General features: G+C 41.4%; 1 protein-coding gene across 4 annotated transcripts; it reads right to left on the bottom strand.

The window, feature by feature from the left end:
• Positions 1-1,639: 1,639 nt before the first annotated feature.
• On the bottom strand, positions 1,640-25,280 carry CTTN (cortactin). Of its 4 annotated transcripts, XM_032692387.1 has the most exons (17): positions 25,121-25,280; positions 22,338-22,421; positions 21,998-22,071; positions 20,815-20,944; positions 18,336-18,446; positions 17,563-17,617; positions 16,946-17,056; positions 15,968-16,078; positions 15,266-15,376; positions 14,307-14,417; positions 12,556-12,611; positions 11,373-11,442; positions 10,712-10,860; positions 5,722-5,811; positions 5,440-5,629; positions 4,469-4,540; positions 1,640-3,440 (listed from the first exon to the last, which is right to left on the bottom strand). In XM_032692387.1, exons 2-17 carry the CDS (start codon positions 22,419-22,421, stop codon positions 3,304-3,306), a joined length of 1,662 nt encoding a protein of 553 aa, XP_032548278.1. In that variant the 5' UTR covers positions 25,121-25,280; the 3' UTR covers positions 1,640-3,303. The 4 variants fall into 4 exon arrangements, with proteins under 4 accessions (XP_032548278.1, XP_032548275.1, XP_032548277.1 ...); XM_032692384.1 differs by lacking the exon at positions 16,946-17,056 and having other exon boundaries at positions 25,121-25,276; XM_032692385.1 differs by lacking the exon at positions 16,946-17,056 and having other exon boundaries at positions 3,429-3,504; positions 25,121-25,277.
• Between the last annotated feature and the right edge of the window lie 287 nt (positions 25,281-25,567).

The raw sequence follows: 25,567 nt of genomic DNA, 5'->3' as shown, positions 1-25,567 counted from the left end.
AGAAGTGTAAAATCAATTGATTAGACAGTGAATAAAATCAGTGCCACTGCTGCCTCCTGTCAGCTGAACCCCAGTGACAACAGGATTGCATTAAGCAGTAACATGATAAATTCAAGGTGCCAGGAAAGTAAATGGCTCACCCAAAATCAGACAATGAATCAGTAACAGAATCCATTAACAGAAATTAATGAGCTTGCTTGCTGCTTGCATTAGTTACCCACAAGGAGGGCTGAGCCAGCCCTGCTGATGGGAAATGCTGATAGTTTGGAGCGGGTTTTTTTTCCAGCAGCATTTTGGATAATTACTGATAAATTTGAGTGATCCTAAATGTTTAAGACTTGACTCCTAATCTCCTAGTGGCAACAACACAATCATAATGCTGATACCTAAATATGCTTGACAAGATATTATCTCAATCTGGATAGAACATCTTGCCATGTTATGATAGTGAGATTAGTGGTTTAGAGATGAAGTTTTCTCCGTTAGGTGAGGTAATTCACGAATAAGCTCCCAAAACTTAATACCCTTAATATTGCTGATAGTGTCACCTAATTTGTTCTTCCAATAACTCGGTTCTTCCTCATTTCACTCTCTGACAAAGGATCACAGTATTTTCCTTGTGATGCTGCTTATAAAGTTTGCCCACAGCGAGGTCACTTTGAGCTTTTCCCTCCTTGCTGGAAGCTCATTTCTTGCCAGGCAGGGCCTGTTTGCCTTTCAGTGGCTCTGGCAGCCCTGCTCCAGCCCTGTCCTGCCACCAAGTTGTGCCCAGGGAGGGCTCAGGGGCTCTGCCTCCCCCCAACAGGCTCCTCACCCCTCACATCTGCCTTCAGCAACACAAAGCTTAAACAACACCCCACCACCACCCCTTTGGTGCAAAGCCCACCTGTGCATGCACATCGTCTTCTCAAATTATGTGTTTTCAAGTTATCTGCTCTCACTCAGTATTTTGGGACTTGCGGCAGTGAGAACTGAGTCTCTGGGTTTCCTGTTAATTAGTAGCACTAATGAATGATTAGGAAAAGGCTGTTGGGATTTTCTTTCTTAGGCGTACCAGATTCTCAGAGAAGCTGAAGATTCGAAACTGTAAAATATGGACAGCATGGCAGGACACCTTTCTGATGTCAAGGCTTACAGGAGCAAAGCCTTGGGAAGCACCTACCCTGTCATGAACAAGAACAAAACAGCTTTAAAGTGATGTAAAAATTTATTTGACTGTCAGTAAGGCTGTGTTTTCAGTAGCACTCAGTGTCCTGTTGCCACCAGTATTCCCTAAGCAACTCTTCTCACCACAACCACGACTCACTGGGACTTCTAGCAGAAGTAACAGGCACACAAAAGACAAAACTGAGCCTGATGCTAAGATACTTAAGAAAAAGATTTTAAAAAGCATCTCTTCTTTAAGTTCACCTGAAGTCTAATTTTGATCTAAATATTCCCACATGGGAAAAGGATTAAAAGGCAAAGCAAATGGGGTTTTGAGGAAGGGAAGTATGTGGAAGGTAGCAGCAACCTAGAAGGATAGGTACCTTCACCACAGCTCTCCATAGGAAATACAATTCCTTGTAGCAAAACCAGTCCCAGATAAGCTTGAGAAAAGGTGAACTATCAAAGCAATTTAAAAACACACAAAATATTCCATGCAAATGGTTCAAAAAGTTTATTGAATATTTAATTTACAAAAATCATATCCCTATGAGGTGTTCTATGCAAAATTGGATAAAATAAACTGCATATAAAACCCAACCCTAATAATGCAAATACGACACAGAAAATGAAACCATGGAAAGGAGAAAAAAAAATAATAATCATGAGACACATATGACATTCATTAAGGATTGTCCCAACCATCCCAAGAATTGGTTAACATGATGCCTTCTTCCTTGACACATTACACATTTTACCATTTTTATACAGGTCTTCTATATTTCATTGGTCCAAATTCAGAGTTTATAAAAATTCTTTGCATTCTTTCTTAACTGCTACACCAGTTTTGCCATTTTCCTTTTGATCAGAAGGTGGAAACAGACAGTACATATACTGAACATGTGCACTATTGGATGCAACTTGCTATCTTTGGTAGGGACCCTAAATCTGCAGTGGTAAGCTTTCTAGAATGACAAGATTTTCAGGTTTGGCAAAAAAAACAGGTTTAATTTTGTTGTTAAGTAGAATGTTACTGGCAGTTTCTGTTGAACATACAAAAAGTATAGTTGTCTCTTGTATGGTTTCAAAAGACAGACTGTTTGTATGGGTTTTGAATCTAATTATTCGTTTTAACATTCCTTGACTTCAATATGGTACCATACAATGTCACTACTGCAGAGCAGGCCATTCCTGGTATGAACATGGATGCACTGCACACAGAACACAACTGCAATCCCATCCTGCCTCTTTTTCTCCCACTTAAAGCAATGAGAATATTCCTGCAGGTAGTCACAGACATGGATACCAGTTTCCTTTTGAACAAGCAAGAATCTCGCTGAGTGATTTAACACTCGTGTAGTAACTTTTCCAAGTTTTCCTGGGAAAGAGAAGGGTGAAGCAAAAACAAAAAGAAATTTGGGACAATCAGTGCTAGAGAGTTTGCAGCCCTCCTCTGGGATAACATGAGCAGGAAGAGCAGGATTAAGAAAAAATAATTAGAAAAGAGAGAAAAAAATATCAATGCAAGAGCCAAGGAACTTCACTTTAACAGAGAAGGAAAAAGTACCAGACTGTTTCCTTCATAACACTAATATTCCATAAATACTGGACAGTATTGGATTAACTACCATTAGCTGTAGCTTTCAAACATTCTCTTTGTTTTTTTCAAGCACTATCTGGAAAAGAAAAGAAAAAAAATTATGCACCTCCCCAGTGCTCCCCACTCCCTCTTAGTGGAAATGCAAACAACCTGCATAGCCATGATTTTCTTAGCTGAAAACACTTAGTGGAAGACTAACTAGACTTAAACACTGAAGTAAATCTGCTCACTTATGAGTAAAACATGCAATATCACAACAGACAGCTAAACTAACTGTCCTCCAAAAGGCTTTTTTATGACAATTGCTAATTTGGCAGAGAAGGAACATTCCCAAATGCATGAAAATAATCTGAAGAGCCTTAGTGATGAAACATAGTTGTTACAATATATTAGCAATTTTCTGTGGCATAAACATCTTAAAAAGCATCAGCAAAGTATTAAATATAAAAGCAGTATATGTATATACCCCCCCTCTGTCCTCAGAAAAAGCATCATGATCTGTAGTGTATTAAGTCATGTGACTGGGGAATTAAGGCATAACCAGTGGACAATATTCCTCACTGTCTGAGCTCCACATAATTGGCAGGGAAGAGCCCGTATCGGCCTTTGCAGACCCCCCTCCACCAGCCGTCATCGATCATCTCGATGTTGGTGATGATGTCATCCGGGTCAAAGGAGATCTCATCATCCCCCGCTGCAGAGAGAGTTCAGGAGGCTCAGTGTTCACACAGGAGCAGCCAGAGATTCCAATAAAACTACCGCAGGATCAACCAGAGATTCCAAAAAACCACAACAGGATCAACCAGCTGAGATTTCAAGCAGCTCCCTGCGCTGAGGGCTTAGGGAGAGTCCTGCCGAGAAGGACTTGGGGGTGATGGTGGGCAATATATGACTCAGCCATACGTACTCACAGCCTTGAAAACCAAATGTCTCCTGGGCTCATCCCACAGGATGGGCAGCAGAGGAGGGGGGGGATTCTGCCCCTCTGCTCTGGTGAGACCCCACCTGCAGTGCTACTGGGGCATAGGAAGGACAGTGGACCTGTTGGAGCAAGTCCAGAGGAGGCATCAAGATGATCAGAGGGATGGAGCACCTGTGTTGTGATGAAAGGCTGGGATAATTGGGATTGTTCAGCCTGGAAGACAGAAGGCTTTGGGGTGACTTAATTTTGGCCTTTCCCAGTACCTTAGAGGAAAGATGGGGCAAGACTATTGACAGTAGTGACAGGACAAGAGGGAATGGGTTCAAATTGAAAGAGAGTAGGTTTAGATTGGATATTATGAAAAAAGCTTCCCTGTGAGGCTGGTGAGGGCCTGGCACAGGTTGCCCAGAGAAGCAGTGGCTGCCCTATCCTTGGCAGTGCCTAAGGCCAGGCTGGATGGGGCTTGGAGCAACCCGGTCTAGTGGAAGGTGCCTCTGCCCATGGCAGGGCGGTGGAACAAGATAATCCTTAAGGTCACCTTCCAACCCAACCCATTCTAGGATTCTATGAAGAGTGTTAACACTTGGTTAAAAAAGATTTTGAAAAGTCCCACCATTTCCAGAAACATGAGTTTTCAAAAGTGTCTCAACTATTAAATCACTGGTTTCCTAATTCTTCAGATATTCATTTCATTACCACTCCAGGAGACCAAAAGATAAAAAGGCAAAGGAAAAATCCAGACTTACCTGTGCAGAATAGAGATTTCAAAGACAAAGGTTAAAAAGAAGAGCTTTGCTTACCAGCTTGATAATCATAAAGGGCTATGGCTGTAATTCCAAGTTCATTTTCATATTCATCATAAGCATTTTCTTCTAAAGAGAGAGGACAAAAATGAAACACAAAGCACACTACCCATCATCCTGAATTCTTTTCTGTCGTGCTCCTCCTTTAATTCCATTGCAAACCCACATAGGAAGCAGGGAATGCCAGGTTTTAGCAGTGCTGACATTCCTTCTGAACTGGACTTTTCCCCTAAATCACACACAATTAAAGCCTGGAAGGAAGCATTCAAAAACAGGCACTTAAGACAGTAGAAAATAAAGATGCTGATCCTTATAACGCTTCTGTAAAATGTGACAGAACAAAACTGAGCCCAAGATTACTGTGTAAGAGAATATTTAATACAAGTTTAATAGAAGTTGGAGGGAGGACAAAGGGGCCTCTCTAAAATTCCCCGGGTTTTGTACTAGAGCAGGTTCATTCTTCACACCTCATTTAATAACCAGAAAAGGTGAGAAAAAAATAAGAATTCAAAAGAACCTTATTCTTGCAGTTTCAGTAGTTTCATACATCCCTACTCCACCCTCTCACAGGCACAGAACACACCACATCGATTTCTAACTCCAAGAAGTATTGACAGAATTTTCTGCTGGCTCAGCACACGTTTCATCTCCATCTCTGTGCTTTCTTCTCATGTTAAGCTACATTCCACAGGGTGGAAACGGCTACCCCTAAATTTCTTTTTGAACTGAGACCCTAGAGAGGACTGTAACTACTCCAACGTCATCTCACTAAAATTAAGTAAATTCAACCTTGCTCTGCCCATATCTTAATTTTCTAATTAAAGTTTGTTGGTGGAGAATCTAAAAAGTCTCATCAGAACAAGCCTTTTTAAAACTTAGGACAGTGTGCTATCAGCACAACTACTCATTAAGTTATTGCACAATAAAATTCATCTTAAAGGCTTTCATATCAGAAACAAACATTCTACCTGCTTGGTAACAGTCTCCTGCTCCTGCCACTTCATAGACAGTCTCTGGTTCATATTCTGCCTCTCTCTGGCTCACTGCTTCCTGGTAGTTTGACTCTGCAGCTTTGTAGCCAGACTCTGGCTCATGTGCAGCTGGATAGGAGGAGCAAGAATTCTTGTAGGCAGACCCTGCCTCGTAGAAAACTGCATCCTGCAGAGAGACAAGTGAGGTTCATCAGGGTTTTGTTAAAGATTCCTACACTCAGGATCAAAAACCATATCCTGGAAGTGATTCCAACACACCTGATAGACTGGGCTGGAGGGTGCCTTCTGCTCAGCTGGCTGTGTGACAGGAGAGGGTGGTGGAGTCTGTGTCTTGGCTTTAGCTTGTTCCTGAATTGAGGAGAAAGTAAAACTTCAGTGCAGTTTAATCACTGATGTGATGACACCAAACAAGAAACAACCCTCCACTAAGAAAGAGAGGCAGCACATCCTGCAATAAACTTCTGGGAGCAGAGAACTGGACTGGCTGGATCATTAGACCTGCTGAAGGTTGAGACTGGCTGTACAGCAGAGGCTCAGAAATGCAACAAAGCAGAAGAGAAAAAAGTGAAAAAACAAACCCCACAGTACCTAAGCATGCATGTGTTTAAAAACCACTGTTCTCTGGCACATTTCCATAGGAGCTGCAGGGTTTTGGTGTTCATTATATTCACTCTGTTCACCAGCTGGCTGGGCCTCACGTCCCGTTTTAGCCTAAATTTAAAGAACCTCAAGCCCACACATCCTAATTGTGCAACTGATCCGTTATCTTTGGTGAGAAATGGTCCTGCAAGCTCTTGCAGGTCTACAAAACATCCTGCCTGAATAGCACACACAAAAGTAGGTCCTACATACTGACAGTGAGAGATTCAAACATTCAGAAGAGTTGTGGTAGATGTGGTAGAAATAAAAGCAGCATTGCTATTGTATTCTGTGACACAAAGAAATCTGGCACTCAAGCACTTCATGCTGTTCCATCCCACCTGTGAATCCAGAGGGCAAATCCATAATCCCTAGAAAGCCACTCATTAGGGAGCCAGGACACTGTAGCACAAGAAATGCTACGTTGCTGGCATGACTTAAAAGAAGGCTGTCAGGTAGCTATTTCATTTTGCCTCTCTTTACCATAGGGGAAAATTGTGAATCAAGGGCCAAGCTGTCTTTATTGTAAAAAAAGAAGAGAGAATATGTGTTATGGGAATCTGTGCACTCCAGTAGTTCAGGTCCATCAAGCTGTAAATCCCCAAAGGATTCTCAGGAGAAATCACAGTCCAGAGACAGGATTCTGTTACAAAAAATTCTTTCTTTCCTTTGTTTGTCACAGCTCAGAAAAAAATACATCTAACAAAGAAAGCAAAGTGTGACTTGAGAGCAGAGCCAGCTTTGAAGACAATTCAAAGCTTAGTGCTGTCCTTTCTGGAAAAAGTCTGTCCTCATGCAAATCCTCCTCTCCACTTCCAACTCCTGGGTTACAGATGAAAAAGCACCACCAAAGTGATTATCAGAAGTCAAAACTAAGTTTGGGGACAAATTATATACCATCAATCCATTAATGATGTCACACATGGCAACAGTTTGACTAATTTGTCCTAGGAAATGGGACTCTGCAATCCAGACTGGAGTTTAGGATGGACACACCATAACTGCCATAAAATATTTAGATTGCACAACCCCCCCTCAGGCTGGGTTTTGCCACACAGTGAAATGTCTCATGTTCTCCAAGGCAGCAGAAGATAATGAAATCATGAGGCACCATCGACTCAAAGTAGCCGTCAAAGAGCTCCCTGAGCACCGTTTGACTACATGACATATGTGAAAAGCAAACCGGGAATACTAGTAAAGAGGGCTCCTGAAGGAACGCAGCCCATATGTATGTTCCCATTGTGGGAATACATGTGCCCACATACTTTCTAAAAAGTGAGACTTTCTTCCTTTTGTGTGAAGTTCACTTAAAGAAACCAAGTTCACCTAAGTCGAAGTCCATTCCCACTCTTTACAGTATCTGTGGATGGTGTGGGTCACATTTCTGCACTCTCCATGCTCAGCTTGGGAGCAAGGGGCAGTGCCAGCAGTGCCATTTCAGCTCCCCTCAACCTCATCCCCCCTCTCCCAGTGTCTGCAGAATCCCACAATTAACCATGGAGACGTTCAGTCTGTAAGAACATTAATCATCTGGTTATGGTGAAATTTAAATACCAGCTTTAGGGGGAAGAAACTTCAAATGTGTCCAGGCAACAGAATCTTTGATGAAGCATAAGAAAAATTAAGCATAATGGCTTGAGTTTAACCCACACTTACAGCAAAAATACCAGTAAAGAAATATGTAATTTATGAGATAGCAAGGAGGAAAAAAAAAAGACATAGCATATCAATGACTCATGAGAATCTGTGGAACTACATTTAAATCCTTTTGGAGAACTGTTTCCTCAGCAGGAGGAGACTGCAATGAGAAATCGGTAACAAAAGTCTAAATTCACCACTGTCCATCCATAGATCTTACTTGTGAACACCTGATCACCCAAAATGAATGGCAAGAAAGCCAATGGAGCAGGTGAACTACTTCCCCCACTCAGCCTAGACTACAAGCCCATGCAATGGAAGGGAAAGCTAAGCAGAAAGCCTGAGTACTTTGTATGATCTCCTCACTTGTTAAAAATATGGCTCCAACTGCATTGTGACAGGAATAGTCTAATGGAGAGACATTCAGCATCTATAGCAGGCTGTGGACTCCACACCCCTGGAAATGTTCAAGGCCAGGTTGGATGGGGCCCTGAGCAACCTGTGGAATGTGTCCCTGCCCAGGGAGGGGGTTGGAACTGGATGATCTTTCCAACCCAAACCATTCCACAATTCTGCGATCTCCTCCTCTCCCGGTTTTCTCTAGCACAGTAAAGAAACCCAAATAGTGCTTGGAGGAAGGTACTAAAAGTGCACATGGATGAAGAGATGGATGAAGAGATCACTGATACACACAGCTGAACTCCCATTCAACTTGTGAGACTTGTATACAGTGAATATATGCTCACAGTGCACATCTTGGAAAAAAAAGCAGATGACTTTCAATGTACAGAGCTGATTTATCCTATAAAAGCAGAATTTCCCAAGCTTCAAACACAGCTCAAAAGGAATCCAGAGGTTTTCAGAAGTCAAACTAGACACAAACACAGCAAAACTACAGAGCTATTTGACACAGCACTGGCCTGAAAAGCAGAGCTGAGGAGCCAAACCACTGAACCAGGCAGGGGAACTGGTTTGGGTCTAGTTAACACAAATTATGGTTTATTTGTTAGGATTAGTTTTCCACTTTGGTGTGACTATAAGGAAAAGGGTGCCTTGAGAGTGCCGCCTGAGCTGCCACACTGGCTTGGGCAGGCTTAGTTAATCTGAGTAACGTGGGGTTTCAATGCAGTGTATTTCTCTTAGTTTAGGAAGATCAGAGCTGGGTTACCATAAGCCTACCACGCACTTTTCAAACTCAAAACAAATTAAGTTACATCAAATTAAGTTACAAGCCTACCACGCACTTTTCAAACTCAAAACAAATTAAGTTACAAGTCTAAATCTGTGATGAATCAGACCATACTGATGGAATTGGATGAACACTACACCCTGACATCCTGTGGCAGCCTCCAGATAAGGGGAAGTATCCACCACATCTGAGAAACCAACCCCTGGCTCTGCCCTATTTGTTCTTAGTCAGAGGACCAAAGAGATCTGAGAAACCATCTGTCTTTCCTGGATTCCAGAGGTCTCACAGAGGATGTTGAGACAAGAAGATTTATTACTGGGGCTGCGGCTGCTGGCACATGTTGGCTCTAACAATGAAAGATACTTTTGGCAAAAAATAAAAACAAATGAGAGGAAAGAAGGAGGGGGAAAAAAAAGGAAGTAGGAAAACTCCTCCCACAGCCAGACAAGAGAGCAGTGAGGAGGTTCCCAGAAAGCATTCTCCTCCTCTAGGTCTCTTCAGCACATAAAGAGACAATGATGAAGATGGTGAGGAAGGCCATTTTTCCTGGGCATCTCCTGTACTTTTCATCAGGACCCGCTCAATCTCCCTACTGGTTGTACCTTTTTGGGACTCTATTAGCACTGGCTGGAGCATGTGTGGGCATCGGTGTTACACAGTGTTTCAGTGCACATGTATGGCCAAAGAGCATTTATTCAGAATTTAAAAATTATCTCTGTGTGTCTTCTGCTTAGAGTCTCCTCTAGTTTAAACTGATATCTGTAAAAGAAGAAGTGAAGGAGAAGGGGAAAAGAGGGACTATTCTTACTCCAGCACCAACTGCTTCCCTATTCCTGCCATAATATCAGGGTTATTACAGATTATAAGTATGAGGTCATCAAATCAAAATACCAGCATGGGACCACAAGGGAAACTGCCACAGAGGCTCTGAACCTGCAGCAGCCTGCGTAGAAGGTCACCCAGCAGCAGATTGGTCTTACTGGCCTGGGTTACTGGTGACAAGTCACCCCAGTTCACTGTGTAACAAGGCAAATGAACAAGACACAAAGGACAAATCACTACTAATGCACTCACTAGTCCTTCCACCTAAGCAGCAGAGTTTCACCAGATATGCAAATCCTATAAAGCTGATAAAATGTAATTTCTGACTAAACACTTTCTGGAATTATCTTGCTTATGAATAACACAAAAAATCACAAAGCTTTAAACCACACCAAAGCTAAATTGATTTTTTTAATTCCCAAACTAAGAATCAATTAACATTTGCAAGATTATCTTCCCCTAATCTCCTGGCTGTGTGCTTATACCACCTCCATCTTCCACAACACTGATTCCAAAAAACCAGCTTCACCAATTACCACCATGGTATTAAATTTTGTGAACAAGCAGAGCCTTTTGAGGACCACAGAACTCTCCCTTTATGAGCTCCAATATGGCCAAGGGAACCTGGTATTACCAAAAGGCAGAAGTACAGGAAGGAAAGGTCAGGCTGCAAGGATTAGTGGTCAAAATTAGTATATTTTGGGACAAGCTAATTAAAGAAATTCTATACTATTAAGTGTTACCCTATCCCCCTGTGTGCTGGCTGGTACACACATGGTGCACACCAAGGGATGGCTGCAGTCACACACAGGTGAAGCACAGGAACAAACAGACAAACACACAAGTGGTTTTAAAGCCCAGCTGAAAAAAAAAAATCTTTCTTAAAGATTCCCTTTTCTCCTAGCACTGCACTGAAACACACCAGACATGCTGTTCAAGTGGGATTTGAACCTTACTGACCTCCAGTTTCCTTCGAGCCTCCTCCTGTTCCTGTTTCTCCCTGGCCATTCTTTGTGCTCTCTCAGCTTCTGCCTTCCTTCGGTCTTCCTGCTCCTTTTCCTTGGCCAGGTTTTCAAAGTTAGCTCGGATGGTGCTTGTTTTATTAGCAACTGCAACATGGAAAAGAATTCAAGTCAAATAATGCTGTTTCAGGAGCTGTATAAAGGTGGCCTGAAATGAGTTTTCGGTACAAATTTCTGCTTTTCTGCCCCCTGAGCTCATAGTCCATTCAAAAAAAGTCCTTCTATCCCTCTTTCTCCCTCCTCCCTTCCAAGCCCAAACCTCTTGTGCACATTTCTCTTATAGAAAAACCTCTGTAAGATTTATCCCTCCTCTCCTTCATGGTACAGCCTCCACCACTGCTGTACTCAGTCTGTTCTCCACTCTGATGCTTTTTATTCTCCCTTCCTCAACTCTGATGACCCCCAAGGGAATTAAAAAAAAAAAAGAGAAAACAAACCTCAACAAACCAAAACAACCTCTAAAGGGAGAAGGGAGAGTGGTTGAGGTTTCTAGAGACCTGCACATACAGCAGTTTTACTCAGCACTGCTCCATCAACAGAATATCCTAGCTTTTAGACATTATCAGCTCCAGAGAAAGGATTTGGGGCCAATGCCTTACCAGCTTCTATTGGCTTGGTCTTCTGGTAAGTTGATGTTGGTTTCTCAATATCTTCAAAAGTTGCTGCATTCTAACAGTGAGGAGAAAAAAGAATACATTTTAAAACACCCACAACACTCATGGAGACATTCAGGCAGCTTCGATCTGTGACATTTTATTGTGATACTGTCCCTAAGGCTTTTTTTCAGAACATCAAACAAAATCAAGAAGAATCAAAGCTACAGAAAGGATTGCTCCCTTTGTGAAAGTCAAACTACCAAAGAATTAATCTTCAGGGGCAGGTTCAAACACATAAAAATCCTATTAATTAAAAAAAAAAAAAAAAAAAAAGTAGTTTATGAATAGATGACTCATCAGAACTATAAATGAGGTAATGTCCTAAACATATATTGTGTAGCTGTTGCTGTTCTAATCCACATTGTGCAGGATTTCTACCATTGTAAAAGCCTCCAGTTCCCTTAAAGAAGCAGATATCGTTAAAACTGAGCAAGTATTTTAGAAAAAAATATTCAAAATACGAGTTTTTTTTAAATGAATGGTCTCAAGTCCTGAAGCCACAAGTTAAAGAAATGCTACAGACTTTCAAACTTTGCTGTTTTCTCACTTTCAAATGTCCTACACAAAACTGTGAGTAAATTTATTTAGTAGATAAATCTCAGTGAGGACTTTTTCATCTTCTATTTTCTTAAATTAGAAAGTAGACAGGTAGAAAGGGGGGTATCAACTGCCCTATCTTTCACTGTTCTAAACACCAAAACAAATTCTCCTAAGCAGAAGGTCCTTGATAATCAAAGTGGGCAAAGTTGGGTAGGTATCAGACACCTATTTTAAGCATCCCACTAAAAGCATTTCCTCAAGATATAAGACACTAGCTAGCTGACATGACTAAAATTGTGACATTTACGGATTTTCTTATTCTTTTGTATAAATTTTTCTATTCTTTTATTTCCCTCCTTCAGTGTCCCCTACTTTAACAGATACACTACACATATGTACACACGCATAGGTGTGTATAAAGTGGTTCTGTGTGTATAAACTTGCTTTTTGAAGACTTAGAAAAGCATAGAAATTTACTGTAAGACTGGAGAAGTACCCAGAAAGACAGAGCTGAGCACTACAGATCTAACCAGACTATTTTGTACCCTACAGCCTATTTAAGTCCTGGCTGTCTCGAGCAACTCACCTTATCCATCCGATCTTTCTGCACACCATACTTCCCTCCAAATCCCTTGGAATAATCTAAAAGCAGGATAAAAAAGGGTCAGAGAGTAGGGAGTTTGTTGTCCCTCCCACCTTCCTGCCAAATGCAAACAACCATCTCAGATGCATATAGCCATTTCAGCTGCATGCAGAAGGCACACTGACAGCAGCCAAAGAAAATGCAGCTTGGTTTTGGTGCAGGAAGGACACAAGAACTGCAAGAGCCTCCAGGTAACACCAGCAGATGATAGATCGTGGGCCCACATGCATTCTCTGAGTAAACATGAAGCTGAGGATTGATAAGGCATCAAGCAAGGAGTAAGGGATGAGCCCTTCTAATGCATCACTTCTGTAACACAGGCTTTCACAGCACCAATTCTTAGCCCTCTGAAGGGATCACAGAGCCTAAGCCAGTTTGCTTTGCTCAAAGGAGCAATGTTCTGTCTTCAGTGACCACAGAGGTGTTTATTTTTCGCTCTTAAACTTGGTAAATTCTATGAATGGTAGGAAAATAGAACAAATTTCTTGTTCCAGTGGATTTGGTTATGATACTCAACTGATGAGCATTAAAGTAATTGGTAATAACTCCTGCTCTACACACAGAAAAAGGGCAATTCCACCAGAGAGCACGAGCCTGCAACACCTCACCACCACAAAAATGGGGTGGCCGTGCTGTCTCACGCCACCCCTGACCTGCTCACTCTTCCTCTCACCTCAGGCTGACTCTTGAACCTGTTATACACTCCCAAGTCCCATTAATTCACTAGTGGCATTAACAATAAAAACAATAACAAGAGTAGTTTTCTCCTCTTTCCAGGGAGTTGCACTCTGAGGAATGTCTGATGAGCACCAGAGCAGCACAACAGCAGCAGCAAGAGTGTGTGGCTGGAAAAATACCCCTTTCTGGTGGCTGTGAGCTTTAGGACTGTGCCCTTAGACTCTGTGGGTGGACAGGCTTTCCTATACATCCCTGGAATACAATTACAGTTCTCCTCTCAGCCCTCAAAACACCTGGGTCTCCCCGCCAGCTATTTTAGGGTTTGTATTCAGGCTCTGATAAGGCTCATCTGACACTCTAAAAGTCTGATTTGTGTCACTGTAGCACATCAGAATGAAAAACCTCATTTTCTCCAGCTTTGTATGTATTTTCAGCCAGAATAAATATACTACACTTACATTTTCCTGATCCAGACTCCTCACTTTAAGATAACAGAAAACCAGAAATTCATGGTTTGTACCCCAACTATTTCACAATGGATAAAGAGAGCATTATAACAGCATTTGCTCACCCAAGAACCACAAACATTCCCTACTTCTTGTTTTAAAGATCATAATAATTTCTAAAAGATCTTGCCAAAACCTACTGCTTGTTAATGGTTACATGCATGGTCCTTACCTATTTTCCCACCAATTTATCCAGGCAAAACTTAATATTTAGACTCTAAACTGCTAAGTATGACTTCATTAACATCATCCTGACAATAAAGTTGTTATTATCACACTAAATGCATGATTTTGTAGAACTGTTAACTAAACACTGCACATATTTCCTGAACACAGGATTACTTGATATAACATTTTAAGAAGAGAATGGAAGAATATTTGCTGGATCATGGAGGAATAGAAGCGCAAGAAAGTGTCTGCACATTCCTAGCACGGATCTACTCAGACAACTATTCCAGACTGTGTGAGAAGTGCCTGCACTGTTAAGAAAGTAACAAGTGAAAACGGTGCCTTGTTGAGATTCATGCTTGGCTAGTTTCTCCTTGTAATCAAACCCCACAGCAGATGGGTCCTGCCTTTCTGTCTGTACACCAAACTTCCCTCCGAAACCACTCTTATAGTCTGAAAAAGCCACATGTGATAAATTAAAACGGAGGGAGAAAAATAAAGTTTAGTCAGAGACACTCAAAATTATTTTTGAAGTATTTTCAGTCATTTTGGATGGTGGGGGAAAAAATCTCAAGACACTTTTGTAAAAGTAAATCCAAAAAAAGTTTCAACTTGAGATTAGGAAGACGTCAACACGATTTATCAGATGGAAAAACACCATTCTGAAGTCACAGAAAAAAAGCATTTCTCAACATTTTTCATCCATACTGCACAACACACTTGCATTTGATCACAGTTATGAACACAGACACATAGATATTATGTTCACCAAACCAAAACAACAAAAGATACAAGTGAATAAACAGAACAAATAACAAAAGATACAAGAGAATAAAATGAGCTTCCTTCATCAGTGTGGTTAACATTTGCACAGAGATCTGACATTTAAAGAGGTGTGAAGACGGGGTCTACAGATATCAGATTTCCCCTGCATGAAAATAGGGATATCCATAACACATTATTTGTGGTAAGTACAAAGAAATTGCAAATCTGTGCTTTGCATGAGCGAACTGAAAAAGGAAAAAATAATCCAGGCTAAGTGTAGACTCTTAAAACTTCTCCAGAGAGAACTCAGCACTAAGTCTGAGCTTTCAGGGACTCTGTATCAGCTGTTTTAAACCTGCTTTGCAAACACCAGTACAACCGGTACACTGCAACCAGTCCAACACAGAAAAAGGAGACTCATATCAGCTCCTGTAACTGTGGCCAAAGACACCAGGGGAGGACGGTTCACACAGGGAACAGGGAACTCAAAATGAGGGAACCCCAAAAGAACAACAAAGAGCTGTGAGCTGATGTACCTTTCTGGGACTCGTGAAGCTGCACCTTTTCCTGGTGGTCCCAGCCAAGGGCACATTTGTCCTGTCTGTCTGTCTGCACACCAAACTTGCCTCCAAACCCCTTCACATAATCTGCGTGCATGAAATTGCAGAAAACATAGTTGCAATTTATGACTGTAAACAGTATTTATTAAAAAAAAACAAAACAAAACATTATGGGATAAGCTGCCCTGTCATTAATGATAACACTTTTAATGATAACATCTGTCACTCACCCTGCTACACTTCCTCAACAGAAAGGAAAGATACACAGGCAATAACTCTGGGATTACAATGCAAGGAATCACCAAAAATCTCACACAGACTCAATAATATTTAAAGATTTGAAGAATCTGAGGCATTTTCCACCTAAAGCTAAAACACACACACACACACACGCACAATATATATATATGCACAATAGATATATAAAGAATGAAGGACTTGATGCTGCCCCTGAATAAAACAGATCTGTGCAATCGGGTTGTGAAAATCAGGTAGAGTTTACAATGCCTTTCTTTTCATTTAAGTCAATCCAAAATCTGCATACACAAGGGGCAAACACACGTTTACCACAAAAAAACCCGAACAAACCCACACCCCAAAAAATACCCCACAAACAAAATATTTTTCCCAAGTTTAAAAGGATTTGAACTTCTATTTTTAAAATAAGATGATAAAAACCTTTCTGTGATTCATGTTTTTCCGTTTTGCCTTGATATTCAAAGCCAACAGCACTTTTATCCACTTTGTCCTTGTCGACACCATATTTACCACCAAAGCCCTTGGAATAATCTAGAGATAAGAGTGAAGAATTTTGTAAGTGTTCAATAACCAAAATATTACCTTAAAAAAACTGTGATAATCAGAGCTGCTAATATTACATCATGTATTAAAAGAAGCACTGACATCCTTAGTTAAACTTGATTTGAGGCACCGAAGCCATAAATCCTTCAGAATACATAAACCCTTCAGACTACAGTCTCCAGGATGGAAAATAAAATAGAATCCTGTCAGTAGTTCAACCGCTTGGTAATATCAGCAATTCAGCTACTTGACTCCTTAATAAAATTCTTAAGACACTTATACCACAGTGAACTTCAAAACCCATGTCAGCAACAGCCTGGATGCTTTTAAATAAACACCCTCTTCTTCTTGTTCAGCATTTCTAAAATGCAAACATTTCTTTGAGATAAACAGAAAATAGATGGCAAAAATGTCACAATTTTTCAATAAAATCGTTGATTTTTTGATCAGAGATGGCCAGAAACCTGATTAGCAACACAATGCTAACTCTAAACACTGCTAACTGATAAATGCTTTAATCTACAGACAGATGACGCTTTTAGAAGCATCTCTCTGTGGTGATTAAACTGCTTACAGTTCCCAGTACTTTAATCCACAGTTTTTCAAAAGAAGTTGTAAAACTATGTGCCCTGCTTCCAAAGTAATGGTAGTTGGATCACCACTTAAAACCAAGCAGAACTTACATTTTAGGTGTCTTTTTCAGAAGTCAGAGATTTCAGCAACATAAATTTTATTCAGTGTTACCTTTTAGCAGGTTGGGAGTACAAGAGATGCCAAAACATTAATATTTTACAACATGGCCTGTGGTCATTGCCTACAACATCAGAGTATGAGGCCACTAATGTGTCTATTCACCCTTCTGGGAGTCGTGTTTCTCAGTTTTCCCCTGGTAATCAAACCCCACTGCACTCTTGTCCACTCTGTCAGCCTGTACTCCGTATTTTCCACCAAAACCACTTGAGTAGTCTGCACAACAAAAACAAAATGAAGACACTTTTCATGGATACATCATATCCTAGCAACTGAAAGGGGGGAAAAAAAACGTTATTTCAGAACTGACTATTAAGTCTTTAGCCTTTAGCACACAAAGTTAAGCTTAATCTTGAACACAGAAATAAGACAGGCAGCAGTCCTATAGTTTATGGTGGTTCCTATTAAATTGGCTCCCTATTTCCAACAGGATGCAATATTCCAAAGAACAACTCCCAGTATTTCTAAGGTGTCCTTGAACCTCCCTTGTAAAAGAAGACTCTCAATGACACACAATTTCCTCGCCTTAAAACCTCATCAGCTCATGAAACTGCTTTGAAATACATTTATCTTCTCTTCCACCAAACCCAACATCTGATTCACTGAGAATGTCATGCAGAGGTCTCAATAAATAAGGTATTTTACATACAGTGAAAGAATAAAGATCTACTCTATCGTTTATAGAAAATGTGTCTAGAGAGGCAACCACCTGCCCACTTTACCTTTTTGGGAGGGATGTTTCTCAGTCTTCCCCTGATATTCAAACCCAACAGCTGACTGGTAGAGAAACAAAATTGCGTGTGAGACAGAGTTAGATATTAGGAGAAAAACTGCATGAACTCCAGTGGACAAACAGCATGGAAAGCTCCCGTGTCTTTCCATACTGCTCTGACCCTCTTGATTGGGAGCATAAACACCTACTTAACTTACAGGCCATATTCATTTACATGGTAATTTAGTACATGTGTCCATGGCAAGGATTTTTGTCCTCCCTTGCTAAGGCAAATTGTACCAGCAACAAACTCTAGTCTTGACAGGTTCAGCAATTCAGTACAACAGAAATTCAGCATTTCCATGCAGGCATTGTTACAGATTCTTGGAACAGGCTATAAGTTATCCTGCCCAGTAGCTCATGTTGAGATACAGGATAAACCATCCCCAAATCCCTCCTTCTATAGCATTCACACTGACCTTGTCAAAAAACACACACACACAAAAAATTAATTTTTAAATTCACAATGAAATTAATTTTTTAATTAAAAAACCACATATCTCTTTTCAATTAATCTCATTTTTTCATAAGGGGTTTTTTTCCTGCTTTGCTCTAAACAGTAATTTATCTCTGTTACAGTCAGTGTTAGTTTGCTACTAAACTTCTAAAAGAGCAGGAAGAGCAGAGCAGACCACACCAGCATTTTAAGGTATTGGAATTACACATACAAAAGGAGAAACTAAAGCAGTGTGAGGATCTGCAGCAGGAGATGAAATTGCTTACCTGATCAACTCTGTCGGTTTGTACTCCAAACTTCCCTCCAAACCCTTTCACTGAATCCACTTGGGAGCAATGCTTGGAAAGTTTGGATTGATATTCATGTCCAACAGCTGACTAAAAGAAATTGTTAAGTTCAGAAGGAGCAGTTCCACACAGTTCTGTATGTAAGAGAAAACACTGCACCGAGTAACCAGGGTTTAAGCTGTTACCAACACATGTCACTGGCACTCCTCCTGTTGAAACTACTTCCCTGGGAATTCCTACTCACTTGGAAAGTCTTTACCAACACAGCCCAGGCAAGGGAAGTGCCAAGAGTCTGACAGCAATGACTGTGTTTTATGGAGACTATTTTATGCTCAGTAATTGCACTTCAGAAGCACAGGAATGAAAATAAGAAAGACATGGTGAGAGCTGTGATGGTGCCCATGGAGAATTTAAAGTTCCAGATAAAATACACAGCCTTGCAGCTACAGATCTGTTGTAGCTGATATGGGACTGCAACCAAATACAACTACAACTAGGTGTTATTCTTTTAGGGAGGCACCCATATCTCCTGCATAAATTAGAATTAGGCATCTTCTCTCCATACTTTCTCCTCACTTGCAAAATGGCATCGCAACACAAAGCACTGCATTCACATCAAGACGGAACTCCCGAAGGTATCTTAGCCCTGCAGCCTCCAACTGGAGCCTGGCCCTGGAACTTGAGCTGAACAGAGCAGGCAGAGGCTCAGCTACACTACACCATGACTGGCTTCAGGTAAGACACAGGGATATGTAATTACACACATGAAAGTCTATCCAAGCAGTGTTTGCTAATGTTATACTAACCTAGTGCTGGGAAACCCTCCCAGCTGGAAGCCTCACATCTTGAAGATGCTACTTAACCCAGCAAAAATGCTTTTTTCTTGCCTTGTGCTAACACTGGGCACTGGCCAGAATAACTTGGAATTCGTCAGTTTAATCCAACACTTGCTTATCTTGTTTCAGGCAAGATAAGCCTCACCTGGACCAAGGCAAGATAAGCCTCACCTGGACCAAGGTGAGGACACAAGGTGTCAGGACACCTAAATAATGTGGGTTTTACAGTGTCTGCCAGTGAACATTCCCAGCAGGTAGGAAAGCAAAATATTACTGCTGAAGTAATATTAGGGCTGAAGTAATTGCCGGGTAACAGAACGAGGATGTCAATAATAGGACATTACTTCAACTTATAAGCATCACAAAAGCTCCTTTCTCTCCCTGACTGAAACAGTCATACTCTTGTTCATTTTGCAGATTGTCTGCAGTAGAATAACTGTTCAATGTGACTGAAAAGGCTCCCGCCTCCCTTTATTCTTCTCATTACATTTATGGAAAACACGAAGATCTGGAAATTTTAGCTTCTGTGTGGTTTTACATGATCTCTCTGTTGTTACACCAGTTGAGGTAGGGAAGGTTTAAGCATGTTGTTTGCTTTGTGTTCTTACCAGAACTTTCTGCATTTCATCAAATATCAAGCACTACAAAAAATAAAACTCATAAAAATAAATCATAAACATCTCCTGCCACCAGCATCATTCAGATGGGCATGACCATCATGTTTTCCCCATGATTAATTCTGGCCTACAGGAAGCAGTGCTCACTTTTGTTCCTTTCATTCTTCCCCATGGACACAGGTCAGGGATAAACTGCTGACATTAGAGAGCAGCAGCAGAACAGGCCTGATGGCTGGATGTACTCTACTTTCCCAGACTCAAACATTAACCCAGGTTCTCAGAGGTCCATTGAGAACTACACAGCAATTAACCCTGGAATACAGGAATCCAGTAAAAATTTAAGGCTGGCAAATTACCAGAACCCCAAAAAGTAAATGAAGTAAGAAAACTTTCTTATTCAGGAATATTTTGATTCTTATTCTAACGGAGTACATGTAAGAAAGTAGCAAGATGCTGATATGCCTGATTATTAGATGGGTAAAGAATTATATTAAGAATTATTAAACAGTGTATAGTAAACAACTATCAGTTCCTTATATAAAACGTTACCATCTGACCTGAAGTACGACAGTTTACAATGATATATTAAATACTTGGTTTACTTGTCACTATTGACAGTTTACCACTGTTTAAAAGAACTGCCCTCTAATTTAAAGGCAGCAGCACACCCTTTCCTTCATTCTTTGTCAAATCTCTGTCTACAAGCACAGAAGAGCTGGCAAAGCATCAAAATAAAAAGATAGTACTGGATTTATTAATGCATGAAGTGCTTTGTTAATTTAGAAATACACATTTAGAAACTTGAATCCTGACTCCAGGGGGACTTGCTTTAAAGACAGAGCACCTGGGGCCACTGCACACCCCAGAGCAAAGCTGGACCAAGCTTAACTCACACACAGAGTGGTGCTGGCCACAGGCAAGGCAAGGCTTATCCCATCACCCCAGGGAAGCCTCACCCATACTTCCTTTACCCCATCATCCCAGGGAAGCCTCATTCACACTTACTTTATCCATCCGATCCTGTTCAACTCCAAATTTCCCTCCATAGCCATGAGAAGCTTTTGGTCCTGTTTGAAGCTCCTTCTCTTTGAGGTTCTGGTGTTCTTGGAAGACATTCTCTCTCAGCTGATGAATACTTTAAAAGACAATTATAATGAAGCAGCAAGTTTTACTAAGAAAGTTTCAGCTGACAAATTCAAAAAGATGCAAAAGAAAGAGATGACAAAAATATTATCTTAAAAAGAAGTTGGACAACTTGTATTTTTCAAGCCCTTCCCATTTTTTTCAGTGCACAAAAAACTTGCTCATATTCTGAGAAATTGGATTTATTCCACTGCAAAACACTGTTTAAAAAAAAAGAAAAGAAACTGTTGGTTTTAAGATTAATATGGAAGGGAATCTTGCTGTTTGAACAATCCATTACCTAGAACTGATATGTGCCTGAAACATATTTTTTTCCCTCTTGTCCTAATTTAAATTCTTTCCAATGCTTTTTATTTAGATGGCAACTTTTCAGAACAGGGGTCATCTCTTATCATACAGTCCCTACGGTAACAGGACTAATTCTAACTGGGCACAACTGTAATGCTAAATAAGGATGTGAGGGGACATGCACCTCCTCTTCCCAAAGTGACCCTCTACAATATGCAGGAATTGAACTCACAGTAATAAGAAATAAATTTGCAAGAAACACAAGATTCAGGAGATGGGTAATTTCTGTTCACATAGCCCTCCGTGATACTCATTTGCTTTTCTATCAGAGAGCTCTATTTGTTACTTCACCAGAGCTTTTATGAGTTTGGTAACAGTTTTCTAAATAAAGCCTAAGAATTAAGAGTCCAAATGTTTCTTTAAAGTACCAAACTGGAACTGCTCAGATCACTCAACTTCTCCCCTAGAGCTACTGGCTCTTTTACCAGAGCAGAACAAAGAAACTTTCCAGACAAGGAGGCTGGAAAAATTACATTTCCAGTGATAATGAAAGACTTAAGCGTCTCTACACCGTATTTCTGATCTTGAGATCTGAAGATACTGTCTGGATTTGAAAGACCAGCAACCTGGAAAATAATCAGTCTTCTACAGGGACTCTTGTTTTAATTATGAAGGCACAAGTAATCAAGAACATGAGTTGATTAAAAGCTGCCTGGGATTGTGACTATTAATAAATTCTACAGGAGAGCTGCTTTACTTGATGTGCTCCTGGTGGCCGGATCCATTGACAGTTTTAGCTCCCCAGCGCTGCTCTTTCTCACTCACATCATTCTGTGAAGGACACACATAAAAAAAGAGTTAGAAACCCAAAGAAATCACCAGTTATCTGCAGTTTAGAGGTCACAGAAAAGCCTCCAGCAGTCACTGAGATCAGAAGAGTTAGAAAGGCAGCTACTACCAGCTTCACTTTTACTTCACTTCTAGGAACATGCACCTATCAGTTTCTTTTGCTGAGACACAGCTCCCACCCCGAAGAGTTACTCTTAACATGCCACATAACACACTCCCACTGAGTCAGTAAAATCCAAAATTCATACCACAAAGTCTGGATCTGTCTCCCAGTCATCAGCTGCATCATCCTGGTTGACAGAAACAGTGTGGCCTGCAGTTGCTTTCCACATCTGCAAGACCACAAGAATGAGCAGGGTCACACTCTAGTCACATATCAACTCTTTCATGTGCAAGCTGCTGGAGACGCAACCCAAAATTCCCAGTAAAATATGTTATTTAACCACACCACCAGAAGCTGTACTTGCAGTGAAAGTAGATTTGACCTATCTGCACTATAAAAAGTTAGGAGCCATCACTGACATGATTTCAAAGAGAACAAAGAGGCCTTCCCTTGCTCAAATTAATATGTGTCTTTTCATCTACCTTCACTGCACTCAAAGACTTCTTCTCAAACAGGTTTCCAAGCCAACATCCACTTCCAAATTCTAATTCTAGATCCTGTGCATATAGTTAAGGTGTGGGAATAGGTGGGTTTTCCCCAGTCATTAATAATGATAAGAACAATACTGTTCTTTAGGCTGTATAACCTACATTATACCTGCACAACCTCATGTGTTGTGTAATGAATTTCAGCATGATGACAGAAATCCAAACAACTGTAAGACTTTGCACACAATCCAGCAACAGAGAACATAAGTTTCTGTGTTTTGAGACACATGAACAAACTCAGCATCTTGCCTAATTTCAGGAGAAACAGAGACAAAGAGCTGGAGTACCGAGAGCAGAAAGCAAGACTCATAAAAAGGCAAGCAATGGCATCCAGAAACAACATTCAGCACTTCCAAGAGGTTAATGACTTGGGGCATCTCACTTTCGGGAAACTTTATCCCCTGTGGAGTATCAAGTTGGATGCTTGTAATTACCACTTTTGAACATGACTAGTTAGCAGAATTCCTGAAATGCCTGGAATGTGGCTGTGTGTTACACCCTTTGTTCTAAGTAAGTCAAGACAAATAAATTCTAAAAAACAAAACTAAAACACCAAAAAACAAGCCTCCTGTTCTCCCAGCTTTTCAGATACACGTCAGAGAAAGGGTTTTTCTTTGCTATTCTACTAGAGCTCAGTTTTTTCACATACTATCATTCTGTCCACTTACCTTTATCTTTCTAATTAAGAATAGATTATAAGGATGGTTGTCACAGGCTATTTCACTCACACAAGCATGATTCAGTAGGTGGAATGAAAACTCCCTTTTAAATGCATAAATCATAATCCATGGGTAAAGTTCACCACTCGCTCTGTCAGGCTTGTTCTACAGCCTGACAGAATGAGCTGATGAGCCAGTTTTATGGAGCATTTCAGAAATTTCAGGACTGGCAACATGAATGAGAACAACTGAAAAACTGATGATCAAACACCAAGGAAACAAATGATGGAGCAGCCTGGGAGGAGGGTGTAAAAGCAGAGCAGATGACATCCTGATAAGTATATTTCCCCTTATGCTCCTTCACGTCTCCCATCTCCAAATTCCTCTGGCTATTAAGGAACTAGCATTTATAACAGTACCTCATATGCAGAAAACTTGTGAAACTACAAGTTTATAACATAAACCTTTAGAACACTGGTATTTTATCACTGTCTTTAGAATATCCTGTCTAAAGCCTTCTATGATGTGACTGTGTTTCAGATTTTCCTACATTTTCCTACTAAAATCTAATCTCTCATCAAAAAAACTGCAAAGCCTTGGAAAGCAGATTCAAAACAGCTCAATAATGAAATTCAACATGGAATCCAGGTTCTAACTTTGTAACTTCTCTTAAGAGGGATGGCTTTGTATCCGACCCTCTGTGTAAGATGTTCAGAAATGGAATTCAAGTGACAAGAGCTGAAGCACAGGTACATATGCATGTGGTGAATCTCTACATATTTAGTGCAAAACTCTTTTTTCCCCCATGTATTTGATTCATACGTTCACTTGACTGATGTGTTTCCTAAATTCAGCTGTGCTCAGATATTAAAAAGAACAAAAGCTGGATCCTTAAGCCTAGATTTCACTGCTTCCTCCTGGAACTCTCACAAACAATAGCGCAGCAAAGAAGGCTTTCATACGCTCCTCTATGCAAAATCCAGAATCCAACATGTTTCTTCCTAAATTATGTGGATAAACGCCAACATTTTTCCACACCTCAACCCTGCACTATACGAAGTGAATTACAAACGGGAGAGTGAAGCAGCGCAGCGACAAGGGATCTCAGTGCAGAGCCAGCAGGAATTTTTGCTGGTTTCGGCCTCTCTTTCAGCGTCAATTCCAGGGCAGACCGAGGAGAAACATGATCTGTCTGTGACTCAGTGGTTCACGTGTCCAAATTTCTGAAGGAAAAAGCAAAACGCTGCGGCTCGAACACAAACCGACCCTAAATCTACACCGCAGATTTATACGGCCAATCCCGCTCCTGACTCATGGGCGGACACATCATCCTACCCAGCGCCTTTAGCGGCGCCCTGGGGAACTCTTCCCTTCCCAGGGCCTTGGGACGAGCTCCTGGAGGAACACGCCGAGGCTTTAAGGCGAAGAGAAGCAAAGCTGGATGGAGGGCACCGAGGAAAACGGGGCTCAGGAGTGCGGCAGTCAGAGCCCCGGCGCGGCATTACCGCGGCGCGTCCCGGAGAAGACGCTTCCTCTCCCCTCTAGTGACCAGCGCTGCGCTGCTTCGCTGAGTTTAAATAACATTAAATAACATTAAAAAAAGGAGACGGAACCACGCAGCCCCGGCTGTGCCCCTGCCGGCAGAAGGAATCTCAGGGTCCTGCAGGATGCTCCGCGGCCGCCCCTCGCCGTCCCCTCCCGCCCGGCCCCACCGCGCTCACGGTGCCGCCGCCTCCTCGTCCTCCTCTTCTTCCTCGGCCCTGGATCGCCCCGGTGCTTCCCGGGCTGGCGGCAGCTCCTGCTGCTGCAATTTCCGCTTCTCCCCAACTCCCACTTCCTCTTCCCGGCTCCAGGTGGGAACGGGACGGGCCGCGCTCCGCCCCCGGGCGGGGCTGTGCCGGGAACACCGCCCCCCGGGAGCGGCCCTCGGGATGGGAGGCACTGCCATGATAATAAATGTGTGTATTGGAGGCGGTAGGGCAGCTGCTCCTTCCCTTATTTCTTTAAATCGCTATGAAGAATGCGCTGTACAAGCGCTATTCCAAAAATGCACCATCAGGAGTTTTAAAACGGCCAGGGGAATTTGGGGCAGCTTGGAACAGATTTTTTCTATTTTCCTCCTCGTTTTTCTCTCCCCCCCGCTTTTTTTTTCTTTTCCCTTCCTCCTT

The sequence above is a fragment of the Chiroxiphia lanceolata genome, chromosome 6, assembly GCF_009829145.1.
Source record: "Chiroxiphia lanceolata isolate bChiLan1 chromosome 6, bChiLan1.pri, whole genome shotgun sequence".
Lineage (NCBI taxonomy): Eukaryota > Metazoa > Chordata > Aves > Passeriformes > Pipridae > Chiroxiphia > Chiroxiphia lanceolata.
The sequence above is the reverse complement of the archived record's forward strand: the minus strand, read 5'-3'. Positions and strand labels throughout refer to the sequence as shown.

What these genes read in the sequence shown, in the direction of transcription:
- CTTN (XM_032692387.1), bottom strand. Translation starts at nt 22,421, where the DNA reads ATGTGGAAAGCAACTGCAGGCCACACTGTTTCTGTCAACCAGGATGAT. An exon ending in AGAAAGATCGGATGGATAAG is followed by an intron (nt 11,443 to 12,555) that starts GTGAGTTGCTCG and finishes CCTCACTGTTAG; the next exon opens with AATGCAGCAACTTTTGAAGA. An exon ending in CCTCCAGCCCAGTCTATCAG is followed by an intron (nt 5,630 to 5,721) that starts GTGTGTTGGAAT and finishes GTCTCTCTGCAG; the next exon opens with GATGCAGTTTTCTACGAGGC.